The sequence below is a fragment of the Thermothelomyces heterothallicus genome, assembly GCF_042370625.1.
Source record: "Thermothelomyces heterothallicus CBS 202.75 unplaced genomic scaffold P884_scaffold_29, whole genome shotgun sequence".
In the NCBI taxonomy this organism is placed as follows: domain Eukaryota; kingdom Fungi; phylum Ascomycota; class Sordariomycetes; order Sordariales; family Chaetomiaceae; genus Thermothelomyces; species Thermothelomyces heterothallicus.
The window spans coordinates 242,331-258,765 of NW_027192590.1; the positions used below are offsets into that span (position 1 = coordinate 242,331).

At 54.9% G+C, this 16,435-nt stretch overlaps 7 protein-coding genes and 1 non-coding gene across 8 annotated transcripts; 2 read left to right on the forward strand and 6 right to left on the reverse strand.

The window, feature by feature from the left end:
- Positions 1-156: 156 nt before the first annotated feature.
- Positions 157-1,381, reverse strand: P884DRAFT_250398 (uncharacterized protein; the record flags this gene model as incomplete). Its single annotated transcript, XM_069440641.1, has 2 exons — positions 157-931; positions 990-1,381. 2 exons carry the CDS (start codon positions 1,379-1,381, stop codon positions 157-159), a joined length of 1,167 nt encoding a protein of 388 aa, XP_069294351.1.
- Positions 1,382-2,407: 1,026 nt separating this feature from the next.
- On the forward strand, positions 2,408-3,346 carry P884DRAFT_315246 (uncharacterized protein; the record flags this gene model as incomplete). The annotated part of the gene is made up of 1 exon (XM_069445259.1): positions 2,408-3,346. Exon 1 carries the CDS (start codon positions 2,660-2,662, stop codon positions 3,344-3,346), a length of 687 nt encoding a protein of 228 aa, XP_069294352.1. The 5' UTR covers positions 2,408-2,659.
- A 644-nt stretch (positions 3,347-3,990) lies between these two features.
- On the forward strand, positions 3,991-4,062 carry P884DRAFT_t158. The gene has a single exon. It is a non-coding gene; the product is annotated as a tRNA-Thr (tRNA).
- A 1,707-nt stretch (positions 4,063-5,769) lies between these two features.
- Positions 5,770-6,285, reverse strand: P884DRAFT_302761 (uncharacterized protein; the record flags this gene model as incomplete). The annotated part of the gene is made up of 1 exon (XM_069444969.1): positions 5,770-6,285. The coding sequence occupies one exon, from the start codon at positions 6,283-6,285 to the stop codon at positions 5,770-5,772; it is 516 nt and encodes a 171-aa protein (XP_069294353.1).
- An 893-nt stretch (positions 6,286-7,178) lies between these two features.
- Positions 7,179-8,800, reverse strand: P884DRAFT_230875 (kinase-like domain-containing protein). Its single transcript, XM_069439809.1, has 2 exons — positions 8,425-8,800; positions 7,179-8,353 (listed from the first exon to the last, which is right to left on the reverse strand). The coding sequence occupies exons 1-2, from the start codon at positions 8,627-8,629 to the stop codon at positions 7,410-7,412; spliced, it is 1,149 nt and encodes a 382-aa protein (XP_069294354.1). The 5' UTR covers positions 8,630-8,800; the 3' UTR covers positions 7,179-7,409.
- Positions 8,801-10,569: 1,769 nt separating this feature from the next.
- On the reverse strand, positions 10,570-11,356 carry P884DRAFT_209710 (glycoside hydrolase family 11 protein; the record flags this gene model as incomplete). The annotated part of the gene is made up of 2 exons (XM_069438954.1): positions 10,570-10,993; positions 11,112-11,356. 2 exons carry the CDS (start codon positions 11,354-11,356, stop codon positions 10,570-10,572), a joined length of 669 nt encoding a protein of 222 aa, XP_069294355.1.
- Positions 11,357-11,941: 585 nt separating this feature from the next.
- On the reverse strand, positions 11,942-12,723 carry P884DRAFT_315256 (uncharacterized protein). Its single transcript, XM_069445260.1, has 2 exons — positions 12,601-12,723; positions 11,942-12,491 (listed from the first exon to the last, which is right to left on the reverse strand). The coding sequence occupies exon 2, from the start codon at positions 12,432-12,434 to the stop codon at positions 12,087-12,089; it is 348 nt and encodes a 115-aa protein (XP_069294356.1). The 5' UTR covers positions 12,435-12,491; positions 12,601-12,723; the 3' UTR covers positions 11,942-12,086.
- A 1,495-nt stretch (positions 12,724-14,218) lies between these two features.
- On the reverse strand, positions 14,219-15,650 carry P884DRAFT_209639 (uncharacterized protein; the record flags this gene model as incomplete). Its single annotated transcript, XM_069438948.1, has 3 exons — positions 14,219-14,336; positions 14,424-15,131; positions 15,295-15,650. The coding sequence occupies 3 exons, from the start codon at positions 15,648-15,650 to the stop codon at positions 14,219-14,221; spliced, it is 1,182 nt and encodes a 393-aa protein (XP_069294357.1).
- Positions 15,651-16,435: the final 785 nt, after the last annotated feature.

Genomic DNA, 16,435 nt, shown 5'->3' on the forward strand with positions numbered 1-16,435 from the left:
AAGCCGCCATCGGGCAAGGACAAGAATCCAGGAGCAGTGGTCGAGAGAGTGACGGGACGAATGATGTGCTGACACACAACTAACATAAATCTAAGGGTATAATATATTATATAAACTCAGACCAAAGAGATCAATTGAATGAAGAACAAAAAGCAGTCACGCCGGCCGATACGCCCGGTAATAGGGCGCTGCAGGTCTCTCCATCTCCGTCCCCAGCCCGGAATTCGCAGGATAACCTCCGAACGGATCCTTCGCCGGTGCCGCCAGCCTCTGCCCGCGGTACCACCCGGGTATGTCGTTATTGTCTGTAAAGTCGCCGCCGTCGTTCATGGTGTGCTTCGTGCCGTATAACCTGTCCAGCTCCTGCTCCTCCCTGAGGTTCTTGCGCCTCCGCCAGCAGTAGAACAGGGCGCACACGAGCATCATGAGGACCGCTACTGACCCGGCCACGCCGATGGCCACTTTCATGCCGGAACTAAGGGGACCGCTGTCGGAGGAAGAGTCGTCGGCATCTTGCAGTGTCGGCGTGCCTGTTGGCCCGTCCACGCCTTTGGCGTCCGTGCCTGTTCCTGTTCCAGTGGTTTGCGGGCTGTCGTCGAGAACGAGGGTCTCGCTGCTCGAGGCTGCGCTGGTGCGAGTGGTTTCCGTCGAGTCCGTTTTGTCTCCACCCGAGGTCGAAGTTCTTGTTGCCTCCGTCCGGCTCGAGCGGGCGCTGGTGCTGGTGGCGGATGCGGGCCGGTCGCTGCTCTGCCAGTTGATCTGGATCATGGGTGCCAGCAGGCTGAAGGCCGTGATGGACGCTTTGTCGTCCGGTACGGTTTGAGTCTCAACGTCGCCGGTGGTGCTGCCTTTGCAGGTGACGATGGGAACCGCCGTGGATGTGGCTATGCTGGTGCAAGTCTGGCCGTTGATGTTGGCGCAGCCGTAACCACTGGTGATCAAGATTAGCGACAGCCCCCGCCCCGCGGGGATCCATCACGGGAACTGACCTCGGACAGCATCCAACCGCCGTCTCGCCGTCACGTAACTTGAACTGGACAGGCCAGTCCGACCCTCCGCCAGCCCCTCCCGTCGCCGAGCACGCCGTGGCGTACCCGACAGGGCAATGCAGCCCGGGTGAATAGAATCCCCAGCCGGAGAGTGGCGCTTCCTTCTCCTCCACGCCCTTGGACGTCGCGGGCCAACACGACGTGGCATCATAGGGCTTGCCTCCGGAACACCCTTGCCCGAGGAAGGCAACATCCTTATCGCCGCCGATTCCGAAGAAGTCGGCCAGCCGGTTCCGCCGCTCGCCAACCGCGACCGTGCATGCGGCGGGCGGCGTAAAGGTTGTCGTCAACGGCCCAAGGTTGATAGGTGCTTGCCCGATGATGACCGACATTCTGCCCTCTCGCTCGTATGGTCCTGCGATGCTGCCCAACTTTTCGCACTCCGGAAGCACTGCCAAACCGTCGGGTCTGCGGTGGATGCAAAAGTTTTAGCTGGGAAATGCCTCGCCGGGTGCGGCCCGCCATGAATCCGTTAATTACGCCCAGACGGGCTGCGATCTCCCTCGTTCCTCGTTTCATCCTCCGACGTAGCGCAACATCGTAGGCAGAACTCGGCTGCCGGTGCCGTCTTGCGTTCCTTCGGGCGGTGATCGCCTAACTCTTCTCAGAGACATTGTTGCTGATCTTCCTCCACCCCAAATCCGGCCCCCCACATTTGCACGCATTTGCAAGCCCCTGAAGATCTTCTTCGGCACGCCGGCGCGCTGTCCACGTGCAAGCGGGTGACAGTTTCAGGCCTCCCGCTCGAATTGTCCGGCTGGTGTGACGGCAGGCGCTGGGCCAAACCGTTAGTTAAACCTCGTCTTTGCTAATTGGTTGGTTGGCGGGGAAGCCCGAGCCGCCTGTAACCCTCCGCAATCCACAGTAGTTAATACAACACTATCAGGACCCTGATATTTTATCGATACGGCAGGGTCACGAGCCGTACTGTGTAATTACGTCATTCAAACTAGGCGCCCTCTTCTGTTTCGCGGTGGATTAGTTATTCACGTGGCTCGTAAATGCCGATCTTAAAAAAAAAAAAAAAAGGAACTCTCATAGCTGTGGGTTGCTCTTAGTTGAAGGCTAATGGAAAGAACGAAATGCGGATTACCCCGTACCTGTTACTGCACGACCACAACAGTGTACACACGAAAATGCCTCCTTGCATTGAAATCCATCTCACCTCGGCAGGTGAAGACTGTTGTGTATTGGTAGCGGCCTCCGTACCTTATTCCCCTCATCTCGGCTGGATCTAGATCATCCATAATTTATCTCAGTTACGGGGAATCAGGTCATGCAAGCTAAGCCCAGAACGAAACGAGAAGCAGAATCCCGCAACGCGGGGTCAGTGGCCTGATGACGCTTCTTTGACATTCGATCGAACAGTAGCAGAGTCAAGCTCCCACCCCGGGTTGGTCAATGTTCGATTGCGGTGACGTCAGGCCCGTTGGGGGGTTGCCTGAGCCGACGAAAGAGGTCGAAATATCAATAGGTATTCAATAATATAAGGTAGGTATGCACTGGTACCTAACTTACCCTTAACCAAAACTCGAACATGGCATTTCTTTCTCCGACCTAGTCTCCATGCCACCCTTCGCTCAGTGAACCGGATCATTACTAATTACACCATGCGCGGACTGCAGAGGACCACGGGTGCTCTCCCCAGGGCAACACCCGGTCAACTGCGCATCTGCGCCACTCGCCATAGCCGCACCATCAACACCCTGCAGGCCCAGCAAAAGACCTCCGGCGACCACCAGCGGGCCGGCGCTCCGGCCACGTCCGCCAGTACGCCGCTCGACCTCTCCCGGAACCAGGGGCTCCATTACGGCGCGAATCGGTCCTCACACTTCACCGCCTCATCGGAAAGCCACAGCCTCCTGCAGCAGGCCGACGACCGCGCGCGCGCGCTCTACACGACGCAGATCTACCACGGCCAGGCGCGCCCGCCCAGCCGGCGCGGCATCCACCACCACTCGGCCCCGGCCGCGTCGTCGTCGCAGGCCGACGGCGGCAGCAGCGGCGTCATCAGGGGCCCCGCGGCGGGGGCCGGGACGGGGGCCGGGACGGGGGTGTCCACTTCAGCGCAAAAGTTCGGCAGCGCGGTCAAGGGCAACCCGACCGAGAGCGAGGCGGACGTCGCGGCGGACCGGGCCGAGGACGACCCGCTGCCGCCGCAGCTGCACCACACAATCCGGCTGGGCGCGGGCGGCGCGGCGCCGCGGCGGACCGAGAGCGAGGAGGACGTGGTCGCGGACCGCGGCGCCGTCGGCGAGGACCCGCTGGCCCGCGTCAAGAAAGATCAACGCCGCTGACACTGCCTCCGTTGAGCACGCGCGTGGCTGGGTAGATAATGAATGAATGAGTTTGGGGATATATCGCGGGAGTCCTTTCCCGTGCCAACAGGTCCAGTAATTAACGAATAACGCCTCAAAAGTTGGTTCGGTTTTTTTTTTTCTTTGCATCGAATGCGACGACATGCCGGGAGTTTAGGGTTGGGAAGATCAGTTCTGGGTCGGGGTCGGTGACTGACCCTGATTGCTATTAGTAGGAGACCGGGGAAACAAGCATTCGTGGATCCAGGTCGGATATCATCATTCTCTGCTATAATTAGCTAGAGGAGAAAACTAACAATGGTCAAAAGCATAATTACTCCAAGACTTTATCAGTCAAGGCGAACAATTTTAATATCGCGACGGGCACGTGCTAACCAACCCATTTCTGGATGCTATATGTTCCGGAGAGACTGTTTCCAGGACTTTGGCTCTCCTAATGAGCCAAGCCTTCTTATCAATGTCGGAGTCATCCCTGGCTGATATAATCACAGCCATTTACGGAGAGGGTCTAACAATAATTATTAGGGACATTCATGCTCTCGACCCGTCACTCATCCCCGCGCAGAGAGCATCTATGTGTCTGCACGATGCGCCACAAATGTCGACGAGCGAATCAGCTTGCAGCCCGCATGGCTCAGTGGTAGAGCGTGTCACTAGTAATGACAAGGTCACCAGTTCGATTCTGGTTGTGGGCAAATGGTCACCGATAAGCTCATCTTGAGCTTTTTGTTGCCATCTTTTCAATGTTGTTAGACGACTTAGGAGATTCAAGAACCCGGAGCAGCTTCCTTGAAGCCCAGGCGTGTCTAATTCGTACAGTGTGGTAGACTAGGCCCACCAGGGCTCCAGCCCTACCGAGGTTATAGCCATCCACATCTTCCTACAGGTTAGCTCTGGACGCCTCCGTCCTTCTTCCTACAGAACCATCGCCAACTACATAGCAGAGATACGAAGATCGTCAGTTCTATCCGCGCATCCACCTGCAAGATACAGTAATTACAAGAAATGCCTCATCAATCATCATTTTGTTCTCAGGGACAGGGCGTCTGAGGATGCTTATTATGAATTGGTGTGATTTCCCACGGGCCACTGTAAAGAGCTATGAGCTTGGAAGTAGTTAATTCTACAGAGGGATCCGGCGAATACCAAGTTAGCTTTAACTTCCAGGCCTCGAAGGGGTTAAAATCAAACGGGGCGGGTATGTTCGGTAATATTGCAGAGTACCAGCACGAAAGATGTGAGGCCAGCCTCGGACTTGTTCTCTCTGGGAACCAATCATGCAACGCGTTATGATCGTTTTGTCTGTTAATTATCCACTAAATAGCCTTGGCCGTGGAATGGATTCAGGCTCCGGTTCTCCCTCCTAATTACGATTAACTCCATCTTAGCACCGCCTTGATCGCCTATCCGCTGTGGGTATCCTCCACGGCCACGGAGCTGCCGGGGCGTATCCCGCACCCCAGCGGCGCGTACAGCGCCAGGTCCGTCTCGGGCGGCGCCCGCACCACCGTCGACCGGTGCGCCAGCGTGTGCCGCACAAACGAGGACTGGCCGAAGAAGGAGCTGAAGATGCCCGCCCCCTTTGCCGGTAGGCCACTCCTTCCCGGGCGTGGATCGATGGTACTAATTAGACAGGGAATATCTTTAGACACCGACGCTCCCCGCCATCACTCGGCGTTTGCTGCCTGTCCGGAGTAGATATTAGAGAAAGCCTCCCCTCTCACCCCGCATATGAGTGGACCATGACAGGCCGAATCCAACTTCAAAGAGGGCTGGATACAGGCCAGGAGATGACGCAAAGATCCGTCAGCTGAAGGAGCAAGGACTAATTAATTCTCTTGAACCGCGATCGCCAAGCATTTCCCCAGGGGCAACTGCTGGGGCCATTGAGGTGAGGTATCACATCAACCTTACGACCGCCTGCCCCTCTCGAAGCGGGTCACAGCAATTGTACAATCACTCTTGGGTGCCCTGCCCAGTCGTTGACGAGGCCGGCGAGGAGTGGGAGGTAGAGAAGATTTTGCGACCACAGGCTAGACGACAACGGCCTGAGACTGCTTGTGAGATGGAAAGGCGGAGAGGAGACATTGCGGCCTTACGGGAACGTAATAGCGGAGACAGAGGCACTTGACGAGTATGAGCGCCTTCATGGCCGGGTTGTGTAAATATTGCCTGAAGTATTGCCTCGGTCACTTCTCTTGTTATCCACATTTAGACCGCAAGGCGACGGGCAACGTGGAATCCCAATGGCACCTGAGCCCATTTACCCCGAGATGCCAAGTTCCAACAGAGGAAGGGATTGTCCATAACTCCTTGAGGTGTAAGCGAGATACAAATGGGTAATATGTGAAGGACAAAGTTCCGGAGGCGCTCACTGTTCAGAAAAAAGTCGTAAACCCTTATTATATACCGTCCTTCCGACGAGGACGGCGCGGCTGTGATGTTGGGCCCTCCTCCATTCCACCCTTCCTCTTCTTCGCCTGACTGCCGCTGGCTTCGGTCGCCGCATGCGGCTCTGCCGGTGATCCCGAATCTAGCCAGAACTCCACAAGCTTCGGGATGGCCCCAAACTCCGGCACCCTCGGCGGGTGAGCCAGGCCGTGCCCATCGTTCGGCGTAGCGAGTCCGACGATGGTCTTGACCCGGTAGATGACTTCACCAGCTTTGTTCTCCTTTTCTCGCAGGTGGATGGTTCGGACCCGGACCCGGACCCGCTTCAGAAAGGACGCCAGTTTGGTCTTGCCCCCTCGCCGCCGAGGGTCGAACGCGACCACCAGTTGATCCAGGGGTCCGTCATTGTAGAACGCCGCGTTGGTGACGTTGACAGATATCGGCTTTTGCTTGAGAATTTTACCTTTGATTTCGATGGAAGCTGCGCCGCACTCCTCGATGGACTCGGCGCCGGCCTCGCCGTTCATGCCGCCGTCGTCTTGTGCCTTTGCTTAATAACAGCCAATTTTCCAGGGGGCAGATATTTCGATGTCGGCCAGCAGCACGTCCACCGACACGGGAGCTTCCAGGTTGTTCAACGCCCAGTTGTATGCTCTGGCGTGAACCGCGTGGTGCATCCGGCATCCGCGTTGTCGGCCGACCACGTTTCTTATCAGTTCTTCCGTCGTCGTATGTCAGCCATTGCTGTGGGCTTGACAAACGAGCGGTCTCGTCGCTCGTGTATGTATGACTGTGCTTACATCTGACTCTTCAGCCAAAGAGCGCGCCAGATAAGGATTGGATGGTCTCCCCAAGGTGTGAGACCTTGAAGGCTGCTGCCTTGTACGCACAGAAGTTGGTGTGTTGGTTGGCGTTTTGACTTGGCTGTCACATTGGTCGCAGCAGCCTTGGGTTGATACATTGGGCGCTCCACAGCCAATGGTTAGAAAAGTGCACGTTGACGAGCGCAGAACACCCCTTTCTCAGTGACTCTTTTCTCTGACAATGTCGAGCAGGGCTGCCATGCCAAGGCGCCGAGGGAGCAACACAATACGCAGCCGAGGGCATTGCCTCAGCATCCTCGGGCCCCTTATCATGAGTTACTTAACATGGCGTCTGCCACTCACGCAAGGGCGGGGAAGTCGATTGATATTTCTGCCTTGTGAGGGGCCGAATGCAGCAATCGGGCATGGTCAGTTATGAAACATGGGAAGAAGGCAGAGGCAAGTTGATGCCGTACTTCGGACAGGACTGGGGCGGCGGCGAAGTGGAAGACATGGAGGTGGATGAAGAGGAGTGAGTTTACGGCCGGGACTAGTCCCTCTTCTCTTCTTTTTTTTTTTTTTTTTTTTTTTCGTTTATTTCACCCCCCAGGCCAGCCAGCCCACCTGCCCTCTGATCCCCCACACGGGGTGCCCTTAGCTGTTCTTCCCTTTCTTTGGAAACTCCCCTTCACCGTTCCGCTTTGGTTTCGTTGGCAGCTTCAGATTGTTCCTTTTCTAGGTACTTATTCTGCCTTGTCAACGCAGGTTTGTCCATCGCAAAGTAGTCAGTCAAGAAATGATCTTCGTTTTCCTGGAGATTGAACACATGCAATAAGAAAGATCCCCATCTAGCTATTCTCCAGATTTCGATCCCATATCCTGTCTATCAGCCACTGCACTGGGAACTGCCGTGGCGATAAGGACTCCGGCAGCCACAGATACCAGTCATCCCTATCCCTAGGGGTTAGGTTGTTGGTCATTTTGACGCATTCCCAGTACTCGGGATAGAAGCCACTTGACTCCCAGTCAATGATGGAAACGACGGTCCAAGAGCCTTCCTCGTCCTGGCGCACCATGATGTTTGCCGGTCGGATGTCTCCGTGGGTAAAGACAACTGTTGCCGGGGATGCGGGCATCAGAGATCGCAGGAATCGAGTGTACATGTGTGAGGCCGTTTTGGAGCCAGTGAAGATGAAATCTTCGAATTGGCTCACATCCAGGATCGGCTTGGGACTGATTCGTATACCCCGTCTTCCATCTTTGCAGCCCTGGCCGCCTACCCCACCAAGCGGTGTGTTTGGTGGAAATGGAAGGGATCGGAGGTCGATGAGGAGCCTGTCGAGCTGGGTGCTGATGGACCGTTTCTGGACGTCATCCAGTTGGGGCCATACTTTCTCCAAGTCGAGGCCCGAGACGAAGGAGGTGAACAGCAGGCCATACCGTCCGATGCGGATCACGCCATGCAAGCGTGGCGCTGGAAAGCGCGGCAAGTGTTCCTGCAGGTACGATAGGGTCCGGTACTCGGTCGTGATGTGCTCCTCGAGGGTGACTTTCGCGACGATTCCGTCGCTGACACGGAAGACCATGCAAGAAGCCGCCCACGCGCTTCTGTAAAGTACTTCGCTTTCATCCAACAGCTTGATGACAGCCTCGGAGAGTTGTTCATAGTGTCCGAGAAGATCCTGGAGCTCAGGAGACAACTCGCGCGAAATGGTTGCAGGATCGGTACCGTGGAGCCTAGAGCGGATGTCATGGCTAGGGAACGGTCGTGGGGTTTTGCTAGGCCGGGCATCTACGAGTCCAAGTTAAGTCAGGGCCGGGTTCGCAAGGCGAGCGAGAGTTTAATGCATTGAGCATTCCCACCTGCTTCCTTGAACGACTTGAGCTGCTGGTGATATGAAGAGGACAGAAGGTCGCCGAGGTTGGCCTCCGGATCCTTCAACAGCGCTGTTTCCAGACCGCGCAGCACCTTGATATTGTATCTGGCCGCAACCGTCTTGCGATTCACCTTTACCACTCGATTGCTGGACGTCTGGCCGGCTGGCGCTGAACTCTTGGCTCCGTCCATGTCAGCCTGGAACCGTGGACCTAAAACTACGTACCGAAGGGGTTTGTCGGAAACACTTAGGTTGGGTGATCGTGGTTCCTTCAATAGAAAGGAAAGGGAGAAGACGAAAGGTCAGCTTTGCACCAGCGAGGGTAGTCGGATCTGAGTTTTCCGTGGGAGTATTGTCATGACCCGGGAGAGAGAATGAAGGATGGTCGATGGATGTGCCAGCGCGCAGGCCACAGCAGGCAGACACGCGTTTGGTGCGTGACCCCAGGATGTGAGCGGCAACCGCTGATTGGTTGTCTCCCCATCGCAGGTGGGAATGAAACTTTAGGTAATAAGTAGCCTCTTATCTAATCTTAATTAATACTAAGCTAGTAACTTAAGATAATATAGTTATTAACCTTGTTATTATTATTAGTCCTATACCGCTATGCCTAAGTATATGCCGGAGCCTCTCAAGTTAAATACAAAGGAAACCGTACCCGAAAAGGCCAGATAAAAACCTCTGTCCCTTCCTCTTAACACCTAATCCCGAATACTAATACACTACTAAGCTTAACCTTATTATCTTTTCTAGTAAGGTATATCTAAAGTAGCTATCACTAGCTAATTATAACTTAGTGTTATCTCTAGGTATCTACTAAATATTAACTATTCTATATATAAAGAAATGCTATAGCTAGCCAATTCACTATCCCTAGCAAGATATTCTAGGCCCTATACTAATCACTCTAACTACCCCTAGTTTAGATAGATAAGATCAAACATTAGCTAGTACCTAACTAGGAATATATCATAATTATCTATAAGTATATCGAGGAAGGTAGAAACGACCTAGACATGATATAAAAAGCTATAGACTTCTTTTAGCTTGCCAGCTTTAGCCACACCTTCTCACCCCTTTCAGGGGACTAGAAAAGCAGAGTGCTCGAGGTCTGTCGGATATCGTTCCTCCCTGTGGATATGGCTAGTAAGCAGGACTCTATAAAAATAGACCGGGGTTAGCATATATCCTGCTAAAACAACCTGTGCCAGCGGACCCATATATCGGCATGTACATACCCTAAATGCCCTTACTAGCTCGGCACGAAGTCATCAATTCCACGTATTTGTCTCCTCCTTAGCAAAGGGCCCCGGGTACGACGAGCTGGTGACGCTTGGCAAATCTAGTGGTATGTAGCGGGTATTATAAGCAAAAGATATAACCAGGGCGGAAAGGTCGAAGATGCCAACGGCGGATTCATTTATTGCGGTTTCGCAGTCCCTACCCCCCCCCCCCCGGGCAGGCCGCCTGGTCGGCCGAGTATCGGGAGAGAGTGCTACGGGAGGGGATATTAGATTATAATTTATTCATCGGCAGGGTCAAAGACAATGCGCTTAAGGATTCCAGGAACAGAACATCTTTCCTACCTTTACCTGCCTGCTGGCCTTTGTGCCTCTCGGCGCGGTCGTTCGCACGACATCACGTATAGATCTTCTCGACGTGGTAACCGCCTCCTTAGACGGTTGTCTGGCTTCAAGGACTTTCGCGATCGGTTTTATGGTACGGCTTAGATTCGGCAGGGCGGCTCGACCCTCCCAAGTAATTAATTAACGCAAAAGTAGTGCCATATTCGTGCTCGGGTCACTAATTACGAGAGGCTTGAACTCAAGCGCAGAAAGCAGAAGATATGTACTACATCCCGTGCCAAATTTCGAATCGAAAGATAATGCACAGGCAAAAATCACTCTTCCAAGTTCGATCATATCCCGCGTTCCCCATCAACTTCACATACCCCTTCCATACCACCCCAACCCCCCCCCCCCGGCCCAAAAATTTCTTCACGCATGTCTCTCTTAGATCTCCCTTACGGAAATCTCGCCCTTTTGCCCCAACGACTTTGCTACTTCAACTACTAGATGCGGAAAGCGCAGAGGAGAGCAGAGCGCAGGAGAGCAAAGGCCCGAGGGCGCTCTTAGGCCTGGACGGTGATGGAGGAGGAGCCGCTGCTCTGGTAGCCCTCGGTGGCGACGATCTGGTAGTTGTGGGTGCCGAGCTGGAGGCCGGCCTTGGCCCAGGCGTCGAAGTGGGCGCCGACGTTAACGGAGCCGGAGGTGCGGTGCTGCTGGCGGACGGACCAGAACTGGTCGAAGGTGCTGGTGCCCTCGATCGAGGGCTGGTTGACGCGGGTCGTCTTGGCCAGCGTGTAGGTGCCGCCGTCCACGTCGATGGTGCCGAAGGTCTGGGCCTGCGACGAGGGGTCGTACGAGCCGAACGACTCGACGATGTAGTACTCGATCAGCGGGTTCTGCGTCCAGCCGTAGATGGCCAGGTAGCCGTTGCCGCCCTGGAAGTCGACGGTGCCCGAGTAGGTGATGGTGCGGGCCTGGCCGGGGTTCCTGTAGACCGGGTGTTTCATCTTTAGTCACCTACTCCCTCTCCCTCTTCCTCCCTCCCTCTCTCTCTCTCTCTCTCTCTGTCTTTTGTTTCTCTTCCTTGCTTTTCAGATTCACGTACCAGCCCTTGCCGCCGACAAAGTTGCCGCAGTTCTGCCACTGGACGGTGTAGGAGCCGCCAGGACCATTCTCGTAGTTGACGTTGCCGCCGCCGTCGGTCCAGAAGGAGTAGTAGAAGCCGTCGTGCGTGCCGGTGCCGCTAGGGGTGCCGGCCCGGGCAACGAGCTCGCTGAACTGGGTAGCGTTGAAGGGGAAGGCCAGGGTGCCGGCGGCGCCGAGGAGGAGGACTGCCTTCATAGAAACCATGGTTGCGATTCTGTGCGATCTCGCGGTGTCGAGAGGGACGATGCGATTCTAGGTTATGGGTTGGCGGTGTCGAGGAGAGGGGACGGGCGGAGGTGAGGAGGATCTAGTGGTCATATATATATATATATGTATATACAGACAGCGTATCAGGCGTTGTTTCTCTTTTTTTTTTTCCCGGATCGGACGAGCGCGAAGGGCCTGGCGCGATGGGATCTCGGCATGGTTCCCGTGCTGGGACACACAAGAGAGAATGCGCACTGAGTTGGCATGGGTTGCATGGTCCGGCGCTGGCTGCTGGCCTCTCTCGGAAGGCCGGGTAGCACGGTTCGGGAGGTCGCGAAAGGGGCCCGGGCGCCGATCCCCTTCCCAGGGAGCCGCATGGCACACTCCCGGGCGCGAATAAAGGGGACTCGTGATTTAGCCTGAATGGCGGTCCCCGAGTGATCGGCGTCGTGCGCGCACGCCCAGTGCTGTGAGCATCGTTGGTGAAGGGGAGCCGAACGGGGTCTCTGCCAAAGCGGCGCGGGCTTTGCCGGAACCGGGGCCAGTCTCGCTAAATGGCAGGCTCCGAGATTCCCGTATCCAGTAGCTCTGAGGAAGATCGCGTGGTGAGACAGACCACCCGCTTTTTACCCAATCCAACCCTCCGGCACCAGAACGGCCAAGGGGTCGGTTCGGATGCATGACGACCTCTGGGCACGCTTGTTTCGCTCATTCCCGCGGAACAGGGCTATCTTGGCTCCTTGGCCCAATCCCCGGGACTGAGGGATTGGCGCGCAAGATGGAATGCGGGTTTTGAGCAAGGGAAGAAAGAACTTGCCAATGGACCACGCCACCAGCGTATCATAGTAACATTGTCGCTGGGGTGGCCCCGAGAACAATCTAGAGAAAACGCCAAGCTTCTTGGCCAATATGGCCTCGCACACCTTCTGCCGGCGGTTAACGGCCGGATCAACGGCGCTTGAGTGCGGCTATGGGCGGCCACACCTTGCACCTCTTGAACAGCCGTGACAGCCTGAACGGTTCGGTTCGGCGTGATGGGGAACGATGGGCGGCAGGGGACACGACAGATAACCATGTAGATCTCCAAGCACAATGCAACGTGTGGAGCAGTGTACTGTGTCTAGCAAGGTACCTAGAGACCGCGATTAGCTGTCCTGTATAAGCAGGTTACCTAGCACCGCGACAGTCAAGCTCTGTAGCATAGCGTAGGTAGTACTCTATATATACGCACTAATTACCACGTCCACAGTTAATTACCTTGGCATTGTCTAGCTCGCGAGGAATGTACCCAGGTACGTCTCCCAGGTTGATGCAATGCAAGGCGGACGTTTCGTTCAAGGACCCGTTCTTCCCACTTTAGCCGGCATCTAATTACTTGAGTAAATGCTGGAACCTCCGCCACGGGAGGACGTCATCTCTTCTTGGCGGCGTCGCCTTGGCCAACGTCGAGTGGCACCAACGAGTCCATGAGGTTTTGTCGCTTCATTCGCGATGGCAAGATGTAATGGCGTGGCTGCCAACCGAGTCACGCAAGCTATCTACGCAAGCACAGAACCTTTAGACGATATGGCAATCTCACGGCCCCTTTCCCTCCGAACCAGGTGTAATAGTGCAAACCAATGCAGCCCTCCGCAGTGTCCGGTAGCATAATACGTTCCTGAAGCACCGGTCTGCCACCAAGGGCAGAATATCCCGTTACCTAGACGGCCAAACAACGTCTTCCATCAACGCTTAAAGACACGCGGCCTCAACGGACCGATTCATGACAAGATAGTGCTTACAATCGGTTGGGAGAGAGAGCGAGAGATTGGGTGTATATAATTACGAGTGCCTTTGTGGGGATGAGAGTGCATGTAGCAGTATGTCTGCGGCACACAGCAAAGACCTGACGTTGGATAGTGCTACGACCTGGGCATGTCGTCTACCATCCCGTTTGGCGCCGTTCGAGTTCGCTGTGAGTTTGTTGCTGGAAATTGCTGTTGCTGAGTCTTGAGAAAGGGTCGCTACACCTGAGAGGACAAAGTTCTGAATGACCATTACGCCCAAAGATAACAGGCCATGTTTATCATATATTATGCCTTGCACGTCGGATGTGAAACACTAGGAGACTACTACTAATAGTTTAAGGACTTGGAGTCGTAATTAACATTTTATGAGAGTGGGAGCACTACCGTTGGTCACTTCTGAAACCGGCCGGTATTACTCCGTACGAGTTGTAAATAAGGCATTGCTTGGTACGGTGGCAATGTCTCAACGAGTCCCTCACTTTCCAGAAATGTCGCAGATAGAAATGTTACTTGGTCATCGAAAGTGGGAAGGAGGCCGGGTCCCCCTCTAGAAAGGGGTGGGAGCGATCCAGTTATTCCACACTCAACCGGAACAACCGCCTTGCCACTGCCAATACCACCACCACAGATGAGAAAACAAGAAGCAAATAAGACTAGGGAAGGGATGTTTTCCGGTGGAAGTACCATCGTACCTGACGACCTGACGGTTTCCTCGGAAAATAGCGAAAAGCGCTGTCCTGTTATGCCCTAAGCTACCAGACCCACAACTCTCTAATTAGTTAAACAGTCCTGCCTCGGGCTATTTCATAATCTCAGTTCGCACGTCCTCCTCTTCCTCCAGAAACGCCATTACGGTCTGCGTGCTCAAGTCTTTTCGCAGACCTTCTTCGTCCCACAATGAAGAGGGCACGAGGGCGGTCTAGGCGCCGCAGGCTTCAGAACGGGCAAGCTCCAGAAGCCCGATATTTGGGTCTAATTATATTGTCTTCCCTTTCAGCCAGTGTCAACGATGAGGTGGGTAAGCAAGGTTAAGTCTTGTAGTGAGGGATAACAGCCGAACCAATAGCCGGAATCAGGTCTTCCTGACGTAGACGGCCATGTCTCTGAACGGCTCGTCATCGAGCGGGCATTCGAGCTCGAGATACTCCTGGCTAATCATATCCCTGACGCGAGGTGAAACAGGATCGGTCCTATCGGCCACAGTCATTTGTTAGCCAAAACGGGATGAGACCAAACGCCGAACCAGGCTCGCATCCTGCAGCAAGAAAGGCACTCACATCGGCGAAGTCGTCAACTCATCCGTGACGCGATTCCAGATCATTACCGCCGGCCTCGCAATATCCGCCACGACTTCCCTGACGGGAATGTCCGGGTAGGGCGACACGACAACACTGGTCTCGTCGACTTCGAGAAACGCGCGGGGATCGTCCAGCACCACGACCCCTGCCGCGCTTAACACAGCTTTATCCGCAGGGTGGTAGACAGGGTCCTGCGCGTAGCAAACCACCTCGTCGTTTAGCCGCCCGTCATCCACACTGCCAGCTTGCTGCTGTTGCCGCTGCCGCCGCTGCGCGAGCAATTCCGCGACGCCCAGCACGAGCGCATGCTGCGCCGCGCTTCTCACCGAACCTTCGCCGTTTTCCAGATCCCACGCCATAGACGAGCACGCGAAAGCCACGACCTTGTTGATGACAACTGCCTCAGGCAAGGGGACGGCCGTCCGGCCGGCAAAGAGGGCTCCGAGGCGGGCGCACGTCTCGCTGTCCTGCCACTTCCGGCGCTGCGCCGCCAGCCGGGCCTCGACCTGGTCCTGCGACACGGCCGGCCAGGGGAAGATGGCCTCCTTTGTGTGCTTGTTGCGCTTGGTGGTCTCGTACCCGATACTGAAGGGAAGGTAGGCGGAAACAATGTTGACCTCCCAGTCTTCGTAGCCGGCAGTGCCTATCAGTTGGTGCACGGTGCGGTAGAGCAAGCAGGGCTCTCTCCTGGGCGCGGACCGAGTGCCAGCGATTTAGGCGCAATGGGTCAGCGGAAGTTGCAATAAAACGCGTCCAGGGTACCTGGGTTGTCCCGGGGGTGGGAATTACCCCGCGTCAGGTACGGTACCTAGAGAGGTACCTCTCGAACGTTTCTGATTGAATTGCTTACATGGTGTATTCAAAGTTGCTTTCGTCGTTTGCCTCGCCCAGGAGAAGGTCCTCAACCCGATGGGGAAACTTAAACTCGATGGTAATGCCATCGAGGCCGGTAACGGGCACCGTCTCGTCAGATCCCTCGAGGATCCTGTCGAAAGACTGCGCCGCTCGCCGCATTGCATCCTTTGTGAATATGGGGGCACCAGAGTCGTACACTGCCCGAATTCTTGCTCGTATCTCGGCTGTTCCCTCGTTAATAATGCGGCTATCCGGTATGGTTTCGGCCTCGCAGACGAGGATGGTGGGCCCGTCGATGCTGCTGCCGATAGAAAAAGTCGGGGAGGGACTCGCAGCATCGTCCTGATCCATTTTTCTCGCTTTATGATATTTCCGAGGAAATGCGACCGTTGTTGGTAGATGAGAAAAGGAAGGTCAAGGGACAAATTGGAGACGGGACTGCGTAGCGTAGCTCAAAATCTCATAGCTCTTGTAATTTTTGGGGGCCGCAGTCACAGTTCGCGTCGCGGAAGGAGGCGCCTACCTACTCCTCCTACCATAAAGGAAGGTAGCCAGGATTCGAATCCTAGTCTGCGTCAAAGCGGGGCCGTCCATTGCTTAATTAACCCTAACGCTGCCTTGGCGTACGGGTTCATAATAAGTGAAAGAAAGTACTCTTAATTAGCTTAGTCGGCTCACAACAACCCGCCAAGTGTACAACGAAGGACCTAAGGGCTATGACTAGCGACCAGCTGGCGTACACGGTACTCAACTGATCAGGGAACCGTTCAAAGCCGGACTCAAAGAGCACGATAACAACTTAGCAGCCCAACATCGTGCCTACCTGCGTCTCCATCGTCCTCTCTCTAAACAAACTCATGAGCGCCTTCTTTCACAGTAATTACCGTTCCTTCTTAACATCCACTGGAGATCGCTAAGGCAGTTAAACTATTATCTGACCTTTTAGTCAACCCAACCTTTAGATCTACCCAGATCCCAGTTTAAAGGCGATTTAAAGACAATGTACACATGATAAATTGCAAGCTTGTGCTGAACAATGAGCCCGGCGTCAAGTTGTTTTTTACGAGACTTAGATAGCTAGGAGCTCTACTTGTCTACACGCGCTTAATTAACTATGTTAGATTGTAGTTGAGGTT